Source organism: Triticum aestivum, chromosome 7D, assembly GCF_018294505.1.
Source record: "Triticum aestivum cultivar Chinese Spring chromosome 7D, IWGSC CS RefSeq v2.1, whole genome shotgun sequence".
Lineage (NCBI taxonomy): Eukaryota > Viridiplantae > Streptophyta > Magnoliopsida > Poales > Poaceae > Triticum > Triticum aestivum.
Window position 1 is genome coordinate 568,288,004 of NC_057814.1, and position 14,405 is coordinate 568,302,408.

The following is a 14,405-nucleotide window of genomic DNA, read 5'->3' on the forward strand; positions in this document are numbered from 1 at the left end:
TTTGAAAGCAAAATCCACTAAAGGGAAGAATTGAAATTGAAATAGTGTTCTTGGAAAAGTAGTCGTTGACAAAGAGCCATTGGAAATATAGTCATCTGAAAATTCGCAGTTAGGATTAACCACTGCAATTATAAATCATTTGAATTACTGTTGAAATGGTAGTTACAAGATAACATTAAACATATGAGAGATAATATAGACAATCTTTATATAGACATTCTGCTGCAAAACTGAATGTGTATACGAGGGAATCTTTACAGACCATTGTCTATATGGATATATACACATCCAAATGTACACATGTTGTTGGACATGCTCTTATGCAATAAAAAATTGCATTGTTTGGCTGTCCATAAGTTCAATGTTTTGTGGTCCATTTTGCAATGCTTAATTGTCCAAAAATACAAAAAAAATGTTGCCCAAATTTTTCTTATGTGATAATAGCTTCATTTTATACATTATTAGTACTAAAACGTGGTCATTTTTCATCACTATGACCATTTATAGCAATATATAATGATATATGTTCCATTTTTAACAATATCAAGTGCTAAATTTTCAATATATTGGTTTAACTTGCTTTCAAAACAGTAAAACACACCCAAACAATCCACTGTTCTAGCTAGTAACGTAGTAAGGATCTGCACTACTCTAATCATGCAAGAGGCTCGCGGGCCTGCTTGAGCTGAACCAAGCTTGAGCCGAGCCGAGTCGACACCTAAGTCAAGGCACTTTAGCACCAACGAGCCGAGCCAATTCGGCAAAGAGCGAGCCACATACCCAAGTTTCTTATGGACGTAAAATCTTACACATACCATACCCATCAGACACAAATTAATGTCCGTGCCCATACCCAATGGGTATACACGCCGGATGGGTACACATCCAGTATATCAACACATCATTGAAGGGTGGTTGTGTGTTGCTAGGTTCATCGGCGCCACCAACATGAAACTAGGGATGTGGAAATGATGATTGTGAGGAGGATGGGTGCAGGGTATTTCTGCGCGGGTTTGAGTAGAGGATGGAGGTGGACTAACTTATATACATAGACTAGATAGCTTAGAGTTATGATGCATGTGACCCATCTATGTATAAGATCACCGGGTCTGGTTTAGGCATACCCAGGGGCACATAATTGTACCCTTGCTCTATCCATGACTTGTTGGATAAGATTCAGGCACCACCCATAGACAAAAATGTTCCCATACTCTATAGATGTGGATCGGGTATGATGTGTACCCATGCCCATGGATAAAATTGCTATCCTTAACAGCCAACAAGGGCCTTGGCCTAGGGCACCCCACAAAGGATTATTTGTGACTGTAGCTACAGTCTCTACTACTCCCTCCGTTCCTAAATATAAATCTTTCTAGAGATTTCAAGATGGACTACATATGAATATATATAGACGTAGTTTAAAGTGTAGATTGACTCATTTTGCTTTGTATGTAATTTATATTAAAATACGGATTTGCTATTTTATAGTCAACTGTTTTTCAATTCATTTTCATTCAAATACGCTCCGTCTGCTGTTTTTTGGGTTGGTTTTGGTTATCGGGCGCGTTTTCTTCTTCTGCCCGTTTTCCTCGGCCCGCCCCGTCCCGGCCGGGCACTGTTGAGTTTTTGTCTCTTTTGAATTTGGGAGCGGGGTGTCTGCCTATCTGGTCGTTCCCCTTTCTCATCCCTTCGCATTTGGATAAGGCAGAGAGAGAGAGCTCGAGCGGCGGAAGAGGGGGAGGCGATTGCTTGCGTTCATGGCGATGTCGAGCTCATCCACCGCAGGATACTGATTTCTCCCTCTTCTTCTCCTCGTCCGTGGGCTGCTCTGGTTCGTTTTCCTTGTCTCTCAAGCTTTGCCCATGCTTTTTTGTGGCCATGTAGTTCCAGATCTGGTGATTTTTTGGCTTCGTGGATCCTCGGCATATGATTTTTGTGGTCCGCGGGATGTGCATGTCGATGCTGTGGTGTTCTAGTCCGCCACGGTGCCATGGTTGTTCGTGTGAGTTTTGGGAGGAGCCTGCAGTACGTCTTGTGTAGTCTCCTGTTTTTGTTGTGGGCGCAGACCAAATTCTGGGCCGATTGTGTTCTCGTTGTTGATTTGTAGGTAGGTGTAGAGAATAAGTTCTGCTGCTGTCGATGTGGAGGTAGCTTAGTAGGCTTTAGTGGTGGATCCCGTAACTTGTCTCTGAAGGTGGAGGTGTGGTTATAGTCCCTGAATTTCTTCATGTTTGTTTACGTTTTGTCCCATGATGTTGTTCATTCTGGTGGTTAATGAACTTCTTTGCAACTTGTTAGACCAAGGTTTTGTGTACCCTCTTGAATTTCATGCATGTTAGACCAAGGACTTGCAGAGATATGTGCATGAGTTCTGCTGTTCAATATTTAACTTTGTTAGTTGCGCTATATGTTCACTGCAACTTGTAATGTAGAGCTTCACTGCTATCTTATGTGCCCTATGTAGCTGTGCTGTAGTTATATTTGTACCCCCTGTTTTTGCCATATTTCCCATTTTGTATCTTGCAGTAAAGTACCGTGAAACTTGCCCCCCTAATTTTCTGTGTGGCTAACTTGTTCTTTAGTTACGCCTGTTTCCCCTTAATTTTGTCACTTTCTATCCTTTTGGTCACATTCCCATCCTTTTTTCTGAAGGTGGCAAGGTGTTTTGTTCATCTTATGTCCTGTGTATATTGTCATGTATTTTTTACATTGTAATCCCGTGTATATTCACATTGTATTTTGTCATGTAATTTTCTCTTAATTACACTGTAATCCCATGTATGCATGTTGGAGTGTAATTTTCTCTTAATTACAGTTTATTTTCCTGTGTAGTTTGTCTTGATTTTTCACTGGAATCCGATGCGTATTTAATTACTGCATAGATTGTCCTTGTTTTATAGTGTAGTCTGATGCGTTATCACAGTGTAAATTTACCGTTAACTACCGCATAGTTACTCTGTAGTTGCACTGTAACCCGATGATTCTTCTACAGTGTTATTTTACCCATAATTACTGTGTAGTTTGTACTATAGTTTCACTGCAATTTGGAATGCCCATTTTCTGGTGTAATTTGTATGCATAATTACTGTGTAGGTTGTACTGTTTTTACACTGCAATCCTATGCCCTTTTACAGTGTAATTGTACCGATAATTAATCCGATGGCGTTTTACACTGTAACCCGTTTCCCTTTTACAGTGTAATTTTACCCATAATTACTTTGTACTTTGTATTTTTATAGTTATAGTGTAATTTATGTACCCATAATTACAGTGTAATTACGGGTAATTGTACAGTGTAATTACTTTGTACTTTGTATTTTTTATAGTTACAGTGTAATTATGGGTAATTGTACATTGTAGTTACAGTGTAATTACAGTGTAAAAAGTGTAATCTGATGCTCTTTTTATAGTGTAATTGTACCCATAATTTATGTACTTTACACTGTAATCCGATGGCGTTCTACACTGCAACCCGTTGCCTTTTTACAGTGTAATTTCATCCATAATTACTGTGTAGTTTGTTCTCTTACAGTGTAAATTTCTCTTAGATTATTACTGTAAATTTACACAGTTTTGCACTTGGAGTCTCTCTATAACTGAGCCCCGTTTCCTCTCTTGTTTTTCAGCTAGTATCTCAATGGGCAGACTACGGAAAGTCTCAGCCAAGGATGTTCCGCAAGTTTCTTCAGTTGAGAGTCCTAATTCTTCAAAAGATCCTTTCGTGCCTAATGATTTCGCTGATGAGGATGTTATGTCTTTGGTATCTATCTTTGTCTTCTTTTCATTTTCATTGTGTTTTTCTGTTTTTCATTTTCTTAAGTGTTGTGCTTATTGTCTGAATTTTTCCTTTTTCAGGATTTCTCGGCTCAGGATGAAGAGTTTGATAAAGAACTTTACAATTTCTATGTGAATAATGTAAGTATTTTTCTGATCTAATTTTATTTTTTCATGATTATCTTTTTCTGATTATATTTATTCTTTTAGATGTTGGTTTGATGTTTATGTATTTGTTTTGTACAGAAAGTGAAGCACCTCAAGAGGAAATTATCATCTGTTAGTAGAAGGATGTCAGTGCTAGCATAATCATCAGCAGCAAAGCTTATAGAAATTGATGAAAGCAGAATGTCAGTGTTATCATAATCACAATCATGCTTGAATGTATTTTGTAGGTTGTATTTTGCGCTTACAGTGTAATTCCTAGGTACTTATAGTGTAATTACTTTAGTTTTCTTGAGTTTTTTACATTTGGAAATTGCTAGGTACTTACAGTGTAATTACTTCAGTTTTCTTGAGTTACAGTGTAATTATTTGGGTGTTTACAGTGTAGTTGTCTTTTGTCTCCATGTTTACACCATTTTTTGCACTGTAACTTTCTATGATTTACACTGTAATATTCTAGGATTTACTGGGTTTAATTTGCACTGTAATTGCAGTGTAATTACACTGTAATTTTCTTGGATTTACAGTGGAAATCCCCTATAAATTAAAGTAAACTACACCAGTTTTCAATGTAATTTTCTAGGATTTACAATGGAATTTTTACTAGCTACCTTTAGTTTACACTGAAATTTACTTGGTATTTACAATGTAATTGTCTTTTGTCCCCATGCTTAGACCGGTTTTTGCACTGTAACTTTCTTTGATTTACACTATAATTTTCTAGGATTTACTGGGTTTAATTTACACTGTAATTGCAGTGTAATTTCACTGTAATATTCTAGGATTTACAGTGGAATTTTTACTAGGTGACAGGATTTAATTTACACCGGAATTTACTGGGTTTACAGTGTAATGGTTTGTCTTGTTTACACCAGTTTCTGCACTGTAATTCTCTATGATTTACACTGTCATTTTCTAGGATTTACAGACTAGGCACCTACAGTTTAATTTGCTCTGGAATTTACTGGGTATTTATAGTGTAATTGCATCTTTTGTCTACATTTTTCACTGGTTTTTGCAATGTAATTTTCTAGGATTCGCACTGTAATTTCCTAGGATTTACTGGCAGTGTAATTACCAGTAGTTACAGTTTATTTTACACTTGAATTTATGGTGAATTTACACTGGAAATTCTAGGTATTTGTGTTTTACAATTATAGTTACATGGGGATTTACACTGGAAATTACTAGGTTCCTACACTTTATATTTTCTGAAATTTTTACTGTCTTTCCCATGTTAATTCCTTGTTGATGTCTCTGTATGTTTTTTTCTTTCAGAATTATAGCTGATGTTGATCTCTCTGTTTGTAGATGAAGCAATTTCTTTTTGATTTGTTCATGCAACAGGTGAAGAGGTGTGCTCTTTGCGTGCGTTCCAAGTCTGTGGGCATGTGACGTGATCAAGCGGGTGTTGGCCCCTGATTTTTTGGAGGGGTTTGTTGTCCAGGACGAACTGGGTCAAATGTTTAGCCCAACCCGTTTAGGCGTTCTTTTTGTTAGCTGTTGACATTTCTGCTATTTACAGGTGCCAGTTGTTGATTGGTGAGGGTATTTGATTGTTTTCGAATTGGAAAACAGTCAAATGTCAAATAGACAGTCCCTTAAAATATCTAAAAAGACTTATATTTAGGAACGAAGGAAGTATTTAACACTTCTTAGACCGTAGTAGCGAAGCTTGCCTGGGACGTGAGTCAATCCTGACGCCGTCATTGCATAGTCCTTCGATATCCGTATATCATTTGTTATCGCTTACCACAATCACAAATGCGTGAGCGATGGAGCGCGCGGCACAAAAAGTCTACCGTGAAAGCACCACTTGCAGTTATGTTCAAGCGAAAATCGCGTAGACCTTGTGTCAATTGGACGGCAGCTAACCGTCCCAACAAGACATGCCAAAAATTCTGATGTCTGCTATGGCAGTACGTACGATGACTTTGAGCGCCCTCTACAAATTGTCTTTTCTTTTTACAACCTTGGACTGCGCATTGAAGGCTTAAATTTATCGGTTTTGCTAAGTCTCAGTCGACTTAAGACTTAGTTATGTCTCAGTCGATGCTATATTTCTCTTTAATCTTGCATGAAGATTCATACAATAATTTATTTTCTGTTTTTCTAAATACTACTCCCTCCGTTCCTAAATACTATATTCCTTTGATGTCTGCTATAACCGAACCAACCAAATCACAAATCAGTAGTAGACGTAGTATCAGCTCATCAAAAATAAATAAAAGGTCGACGTAGTATGCGTTCCCTCTTTCTCCGCATGCGTTCAGTTTGACAGACGAATGCACGAACAGTAGAACCGATATAAGTATGTGTCGCTCGTGAGGTGATTCTTCTTTCTATCCGTCTCACCTGCCTGAAAAATCTTTCTGCGTCCCCACCATGTCGTTCATCATTGCCACTTTTGCAGCCCTTTCTTTGTGCTTCGCCCCTGCTCCGGGTGCAGGGACGATCTCGGCGCGGCGTCCGCTGCCGGGCAGCGACACGCTGGTCTCGGCGCAGGGCAAGTTCGAGCTCGGCCTGTTCAGCCCCGCTGGCAGCTCCGACGGCAGGTTCTACCTTGGGATCTGGTACAAGAACATCCCCGGCCAGACCATCGTCTGGGTTGGCAACCGGGCGAGTCCATTGTCCGGCATCGCCTCCGCCGAGCTCCGGGTCTCTGCCAACGACGGCAACCTCGAGCTCCTCGGTCCAACCGCTGCTTCCGCCTCGCCGGTCGTCGTGTGGTCATCGAACCTATCGTCGTCGTCACCGGGCTCGAACAACACGGCGGAGATTCGCGACAACGGCAACCTGGTCCTCCTGGACGGCAGCAACTCCTCCAATGTGCTGTGGCAGAGCTTCGACCACCCGACAGACACACACATGCCGGGAGCATGGCTGGGCGAGAACAAGCTTACCGGCGAATACCAAACACTGACATCATGGCGGAATGCCCAAGACCCCGCGCCGGGAGTGTTCACCGACACGTTGGATCCCAACGGCAGCAGCGAGTTTTTGTCGATGTGGAACCAGTCCCGTACGTACTGGCGGACCGGCGTCTGGACGGGACGCTTCTTCGCGAGGTACCCTGAGGGGACGAGAAATCTCCTCCTCAACCAGACGTACGTCGACACGCCGGTGTACCGGGGCGTCACCTACGTGCTATACCACAACGAGTCCATCGCGCGCATGGTGCTTGATCTCACCGGGCAGGCGAAGCGGTACGTCTGGGTGCCCGCGAGGCAGACCTGGCAATTATTCTGGGTCGGGCCCACCATGCAGTGCGACGTGTATGCTCTCTGTGGCGCATTCGGCGTATGCAACCAGAGGAGCCAGCTGCCGTGCCGGTGCCCGTCCGGGTTCACTCCGGCGTCAGAGGCGGAGTGGATGCTCAGCAACTGGAGCGGTGGGTGTCGCCGGAGCTCGCCGCTCATGTGCTCGCGTAGCGGGTTGACGACGGATGGGTTCCTAGCACTGCAGGACGTGAAGCTCCCCGACGACTCACTCGTCGTGGGCGCTGCCCAAAGCAACGCAGAGTGCGAATCCGCTTGCCAAAATAACTGCTCTTGCCAGGCCTACGCATTCTCCGCCGGGGTGTGCACCGTCTGGCATGGAGAGCTCAAGAACCTTGCGGACTCCGACATCACAGGCTCAGAACTGTATCTACGGCTTTCAAAAAGAGGATTGCAAGATCTTCAAAGCGTAGACAGGAAGAAAGGTGGGAGAAAGTTATGGCTTGTCCTTGGCATCACACTGGCCAGCGTTGCAGCACTGGCCACGTCGGTCATACTAACTTGGAGGATTGTTTCTGCCCGGACGAGGAGACTGGTCAGCATTGCAAACGTGAATGGATCCTCCTTGGCCGTGTACAGCTACAACGACATCCGTGCCGCCACAAAGAACTTTTCAGAGCGGCTGGGCGGCGGTGGCTTTGGCTCAGTGTACCATGGCGTCCTGAAGCAGCAAATGGGAGACAACACGGCCCAAGTTCAGGTGGCAGTCAAGAAGCTGGAAAGCCTTTGCCAGGGAGACAAACAATTTCGGACGGAGGTGAGCACACTGGGCTGCATCCAGCACGTTAACCTCGTCAGGCTCCTCGGGTTCTGCTCGTCGGGCAACAAAAAGATGCTCGTCTACGAGTACATGGCCAGAGGCTCCCTCGACGGCTATCTTTTCCGTGTAGGTGCGTGCCTGAGCTGGCGAGAAAGGTACTGCATCATGGTCGGCGTGGCGAGAGGGCTGACCTACCTGCACGACGGCTGCCACGAGTGTATCATACACTGTGACATCAAGCCGGGGAACATCCTACTGGACGAGGACATGTCCCCAAGGATCGCCGACTTTGGGATGGCGAAGCTGGTGGGAAGGGACTTCAGCTGCGCTCTTACGACGATGAGGGGCACCGTTGGGTACCTGGCGCCGGAGTGGATCTCGGGGCACCCCGTCAGCAGCAAGACCGACGTGTATAGCTTCGGAATGGTGCTATTCGAGCTCATCTCGGGACGACGAAACTCCGAGGGGTACAGTGAGGTGGAGGCTGCAGGGAGTGAGAGTAGTGAGTCGTGGATCTTCTTCCCTGTGTGGGCCGCGGGAAAGGTCTTGGAAGGGGACGTAAGTGCCTTGGCAGACCCGCGGCTGAATGGCGAGGTGGTGCTGGAGGAGCTGAAGCGGGCGTGCACGGTGGCGTGCTGGTGTATCCAGGACCAGGAGGGGCAGCGCCCGACCATGGCGCAGGTCGTGCAGGCCCTGGAGGGCACCATCCACGTCCAGGCACCGCCTGTGCCGCGAGTGTTGCAACAGCTCGTCACATGAGCTCATTAGCGCGAATCAATATTAGAACAATTGTACAAGCGTACACATCTGGCTACTGGCCTTTTGTTTTTCATTTGTACTGGGTGGGCGTTCCAATCATCGTATGTACTACTGTCACAGCACCTGTGGCGGATCTTGAAAGTGTTACTCTAATCCAAACGGGTGCATTTGTTCTCGGATTAGGATGACGGCGGTTCTGTTGCTTTGTGGTTACTTAATAAACAGTCAATTATATCAATGGTGTTTGAACTTAATGCAAATGGTCACATTGACGCTAGAACTTGCGGCACACATTCAACTGGTGCAAAAAATAGGCATAGGCATGCAGATATGATGCAAATCGCATTTCGATACAAAATCGACGATGACTTGTCATGCTAGCATGGCATCCCCCCCCCCCCCCCCCCCCCCGTCAGTGACCGGAAGGCTCACAGGAGGGCGTGTGGCCTTTTTTTTTGCAAAACCCCCCTTTTTTCACACGGAAGCCCCTGTCAACGTTGGAGAGTTGGCATTTCATTTTTTTGCATCTATGAGAAGTGGGTCCCATCTGTCAATAAAGTGCAAAGACTAACGAAAAATGAAGTATCCATGTCTCCAACCCACGACCATACCTAGCACACACTCAGTCCAAACCACTCGACCATTCAACTCCTAACGTAAAACGTGGATAACTACGCTTAATATAACAAAATAAACACGCTCTTGGAGCTCAAATGCACTGCGGTCAGTGCAGCCCATTTGCACCTATTTTCTTTAGAAAATTGTAAAAGAATGTAAATTCTAACCTTAGTAATAAAAATAACGTTTAGTTATCCGTGTCGTATAAATATTATACGGACCGAACAGCTTACTTTTCATAATTGTTCACGTATTATTTTAAAAATGTTCATATATTGCTATTTTAAATAATATTTATGAATTAAATGTTTTTGTATAATCTAAACAATACAAATATTTTTAACATTACAATGAAAGGCAGATCTTATGAAGTGGAGAAGGCATACATACAGTTTTATCCTTTTTTATGAGATGGAGAAGGCAGATCTGATGAAGTGGAGAAGGCACATCCACCGGTTTTTAACCATTTTATTCAACTTCTAGATGATGGCATGTTGACGGATGGGAAAGGCCGAACCATATGAGCTCAAATTTAGGAGTGGAGCACCTAATAGCAGGAATGGCTGGGAAAATCACAATGTGGAAGGTTCACGGGACCTTGTCGGGCATCAGGTTTGTGTATACAAGGGACTGTTGTTGTGAAGCCGCCAGTATGCACATGCTTAATGCCATGTACATTTGTACTTCCAGGTTTAAAAAGACTTCACACCCGAGTTTCGCAACAGGGTGAGTGAGATTATGATATTTGAGCCACTGTCGCGCGACAATCTGAGGGGGATTGTGAAAATCCAGATGAAGAGCATTGTTGCCATCGTAGCTAGCAAGGGCATCTCTGTATCTGCAAGCAATGCCGCGCCGGACGTGGTTTTGTCGAAATCTTACAAGCCAGTAAGCACAGCTTCCTTTCAAACCTAAGGAATTATTAGGCTCATGTTTAATGTAACAATGTTTATGTTTTGGTAACCATCCATGCTTAATTTGTCTGGCAATTTTTTTTGATAAAGGGCGCATTTATCTATTACTAGGAAATGTGCCCGTGCGTTGCAACGGGAGAAACAAATTCTCGCACGGCCCTAGCCACCCATTCTATGATTGTGCAATTTTCTCCTCTGTGTCACCATTGCCGATGCACCCATATTGTCCACCTATTCACGGCGAACATGATCAATCTAAAGTGATGTGCTTGTCATCATACAATGGCATAACGCTCGTGCGTCATTACAAAGTAAACGCTGAACAGTTGATCCTCATCATCGTGGTGACGGGTGCCAGCGGCTCTAGCGCGGCGTGCTTCTGCCAGCCAGCAGATGCTTTGGCGACCACCCCGGAAATTGCGAGGGCCTCCTCCGTGATTTGGAGTACATATATAGTAAAAAAGGCCATTATATTGAACGTTTGAGCCGATCGATTCACCGTCTAATTTACATAAGGGCAGCAATGCAGGCCTACCAACTAATGCATGCATGTACAAACCAAATCCAACTCAGCTTCAGTTAATACTTGATACTATTTTGTCAGAGAGAAAACTAATAGTACCTGAGCAGTATCACGACAAACCTAGAATAATATATTTTGAAAAAACTCTATTTTGTAAGAAAGAAAAGTAATAATACCAGATTGGTGTCAGTCATTAATACATGTGACTGCTGAACGTGCCAGATTATTAAAATTATATATGAAATATACATCTCCTTTTCCCGGCAAAAAAATATACATCTCCTTTTCAGAAGTCAGTGCATGACGTTGTAAAAAACTGTTCGTCTCTATAGGTTCTTTTAGGAGCCCTACAGGTTAAATTATCTACCCCGTTTGATCAGGGTCAGGTTACGTGATTATGGTGCAGTCCATGTACTGTTGACACGTATCATCATCATCATCACATGAAAGACTTGGGTTTCTTTAAAAAAAGCACACAAGAGACTTGGACGCAGGAGGCAAAAAATCACCGTGACGTACAAATATGTAGTACGTGCCTAAGAGCTACAGGAAAAAGGGGGAAGTGGAGTCCCAGCTCGAGGAATTGATCCTTAGAGGCAGGCAGGAAAGACGGGTCGCTTTCTTTCTTCCAGGAGAAGAAAGAAAGGCGATCTCGCCTCTTGCCGCCAGGGCGCCTTCGTTCGCCGCCGTCCTCCGGCGGCTCCCCTCCGCTGATGACCTCGGTCATCGATTGGGGGTCACCGATCCATGCGTGTGGATTGTTTTAGGCATTAGTTTCTTAGAATTTTGGGTTGTTCATCGTCATGATTTCGGCGGTGGGATGGCGGCGCCGACCAATAAATCTTCAGATCCTTCCCCAACGAGGCGATCCGCTTTTGGGGTGGATTTAGAAACCAGACTGTTCAAGCAAGGATGGTGTGGCGGCGGCGGCATCCTCGCAGTGGACTTGTGTCCTCGGGCTCCGCCGTTGCGACGGCATTTGCTCCAGCGCTGGCGTGGAGCTTGGGAGGTAGTCCAGGAGCGGATGCAGATTGTGGTCTGCATCGACGGCATCTGAAAGATAGTATGGTTTCCTCCTTCAACGTCTTAGTTGGGCGGGGGTGCCAGATCTGGAGTTCGATGGCGTGTCTGGGGTGTTGCTCCGGTCTGATTCGTTCAACGGCAATGGCTTCGCTTTTATTGGCGAGCCACCTTGGAGGTCCGCAGAGCTGCATATCAGCGATGGAGCCGTGTCGAGCTCGGGTGTGGAGGTGATCCTTCATTTTCTTCTTTGGTGGCTGCTATGGTGGTGCCAGAGGCAGGTGACGGGCGTTGGTGTCAAGCTCAGAGAATTCTTCAGTTTTACTTCTTGGCTGGTGTTTCTGTGTGCAAAGGCTAGCGTTCTGCTGTCTTTCCAGTTTTGTCAGGTCGGTATGTACGTGGCTTGTACTATAATCCTTATGATATAAATGAGACACGTATTACCATGTAATTAAAAAGAGTCCCAGCTCGAGAGGTATACGGAGTGGGCCAAAAAAATAGAACATCCGCACTCGATGTAGAGCCCAACCCACCATCGTGGATTCACTATTTACAAAAGTCAACCCAAAGAATTGTATGCAGCTATATTTCTTTTCTTTTGGAATCCGCCAAACAAACATGCACTCTACCAAAGATTTGAGGAATGGGAAGTTTTAGCGAAATACACAGTCCCCCAAATTGACAGTGAAGGCGGGGGTGTATATAGAGAAATTTACACAAGAAAATGAGCGCACTTAAACGGTAGTCAAGGGGTCCCATAGGCCATAGCAATGATTAGAGGATTGATTAGGGATGATGCGCAGCAAAAAATCATGTCAAAAACTACCTTTGTTGCTAAATACAAGATGTTTTCACAGTTTAAATTGAACTGCCAACACGTCTTATATTTAGGAAAAGTGGGTGTATTTAATATGCTTGAATTTAATTCTTGGTGCAAAATTCCTTCAAATCATGTATTTAGAGAACACAATTCCCTCCAAAAGTTTTGGTGAACACATAAAAATGGAAGTAAGAATTAGACCGAAAAATTGAGACAGCAAACTGTACCACGTGGAATAGACTGTAATAATTTTATAGTAAGTATTTCAAACTAAGGCCAATTACGTTCCTTTCAATCCAACTAACATCTTTCCTTGGAATATTAAATACAAAAAAAATAACAACTAGCATAATACGACAAATTACTGAAAAAAAATACTAAGCATAAGTAGGTAATAATTAATGTATATGTACGAATCATAGAGCAATCACAATTCTAATGAAGGCGGCGGAGGAAGAGAAAATCAGGTTCACATATAAGGCATAGAAATATAGATTCAGTTCCTGCTTCAAATTTATTTATTTATTTTTGAGATATCATAAGAGAGTTATGCCTCCTTGGTGCCTTTAAGAACAGTAATTGATAAAAAAGAATGTGCTGCCAATTTTATAACTATGGCTGCTAATATATTAATATTATTCTGGTTGGCCACTGAAAGTAGTATGAACTTATCAATGATTTACTTAAAATACTCCCATAATTCTATATAGCATGTTCATATGACAATAATAATGACCAGAACTTTTATTTGAAGACCCTATAAAAATCTAAAATATCATCTATATTAATCTGTCAAAAATGTAGCCGTGCAAATGCGCGGGTCACTCCGCTAGTTAAATCAAAATGTAGCATCAAGAGGTTACAAAGCAAGACGAGCAAACACCAAACTTCCGCATAACTAAGATGCACATAGCTAAAACCTAGTAGTCTCAGAACATGAAATAAAAAAATAGACATATCAACAATAGTAGAGTCATATTGGACTGACGCTATGCCTATGTCGAAGGAGGTGGTGGACCGATCCTTAGAGTATGCTCCAACCCATGTTGGGTAAAAATCTCCCTGACCACCCGCGACAACCGCATACACACCGCCTTAAACAGTGATTGATATTCTGTTCGGTATAGCATAGACTGTCTATGAAACAAGAGCGTACAACAAAAATAACCCGCAATGGAGAAGAGTTTCTTCCACTAAAATCAAAATCATTTCTAAATAGACAGAGCGACCATAATAAGACATACGCTTCAACACTTATTAGCATTATGAATCTATTTGGAATATCGTCCGGTCAATGACAAAAAATATTGGCAACATTTATGGGCGGATACAAATTGGATGCTATTTGGAAGACGCACCATGTAGAACGCGCAAACTTGCACTGGAAAAAGAGGTGTTTGTTTGTCTCATCATGAGAACAGAAGATACACTTCTTGCTTCCTAGCCAATTGCGACGGGGCCAGATTGCCTTTTGTTAGCACAACTCCCCTTGAAAGATACCACGTGAAGATTTTAACTTTTAGTGGAATCTCCGACTTCCAATTTTTTTTGTTATTATCTACTGGGACCTCTAAATGCGCGAGCGCACGCACATAGAGTCTACTATGAAGGACACCGATGTAGTCAGATTCTAGCGAAACAAATCCTGTCTATGTGTCAGGTTAGTCCAATCCAATCGGGATAACAAATGTTGCCATGACATAAGACAGAGACCAATCAAATACTGCTTGTAATAAATATCCAGCGGGATTGAATTGAGCACCTGCGCAAGAGT

General features: G+C 43.2%; 1 protein-coding gene across 1 annotated transcript; it reads left to right on the plus strand.

The window, feature by feature from the left end:
- The first annotated feature begins 6,324 nt into the window (after positions 1-6,324).
- LOC123164805 (G-type lectin S-receptor-like serine/threonine-protein kinase At2g19130) lies at positions 6,325-8,736 on the plus strand. Its single transcript, XM_044582382.1, has one exon. The coding sequence runs from the start codon at positions 6,325-6,327 to the stop codon at positions 8,734-8,736; it is 2,412 nt and encodes an 803-aa protein (XP_044438317.1).
- Positions 8,737-14,405: the final 5,669 nt, after the last annotated feature.

Excerpts from the sequence above, each read along its gene's own strand:
- LOC123164805 (XM_044582382.1), top strand. The coding sequence starts at position 6,325 with ATGTCGTTCATCATTGCCACTTTTGCAGCCCTTTCTTTGTGCTTCGCC.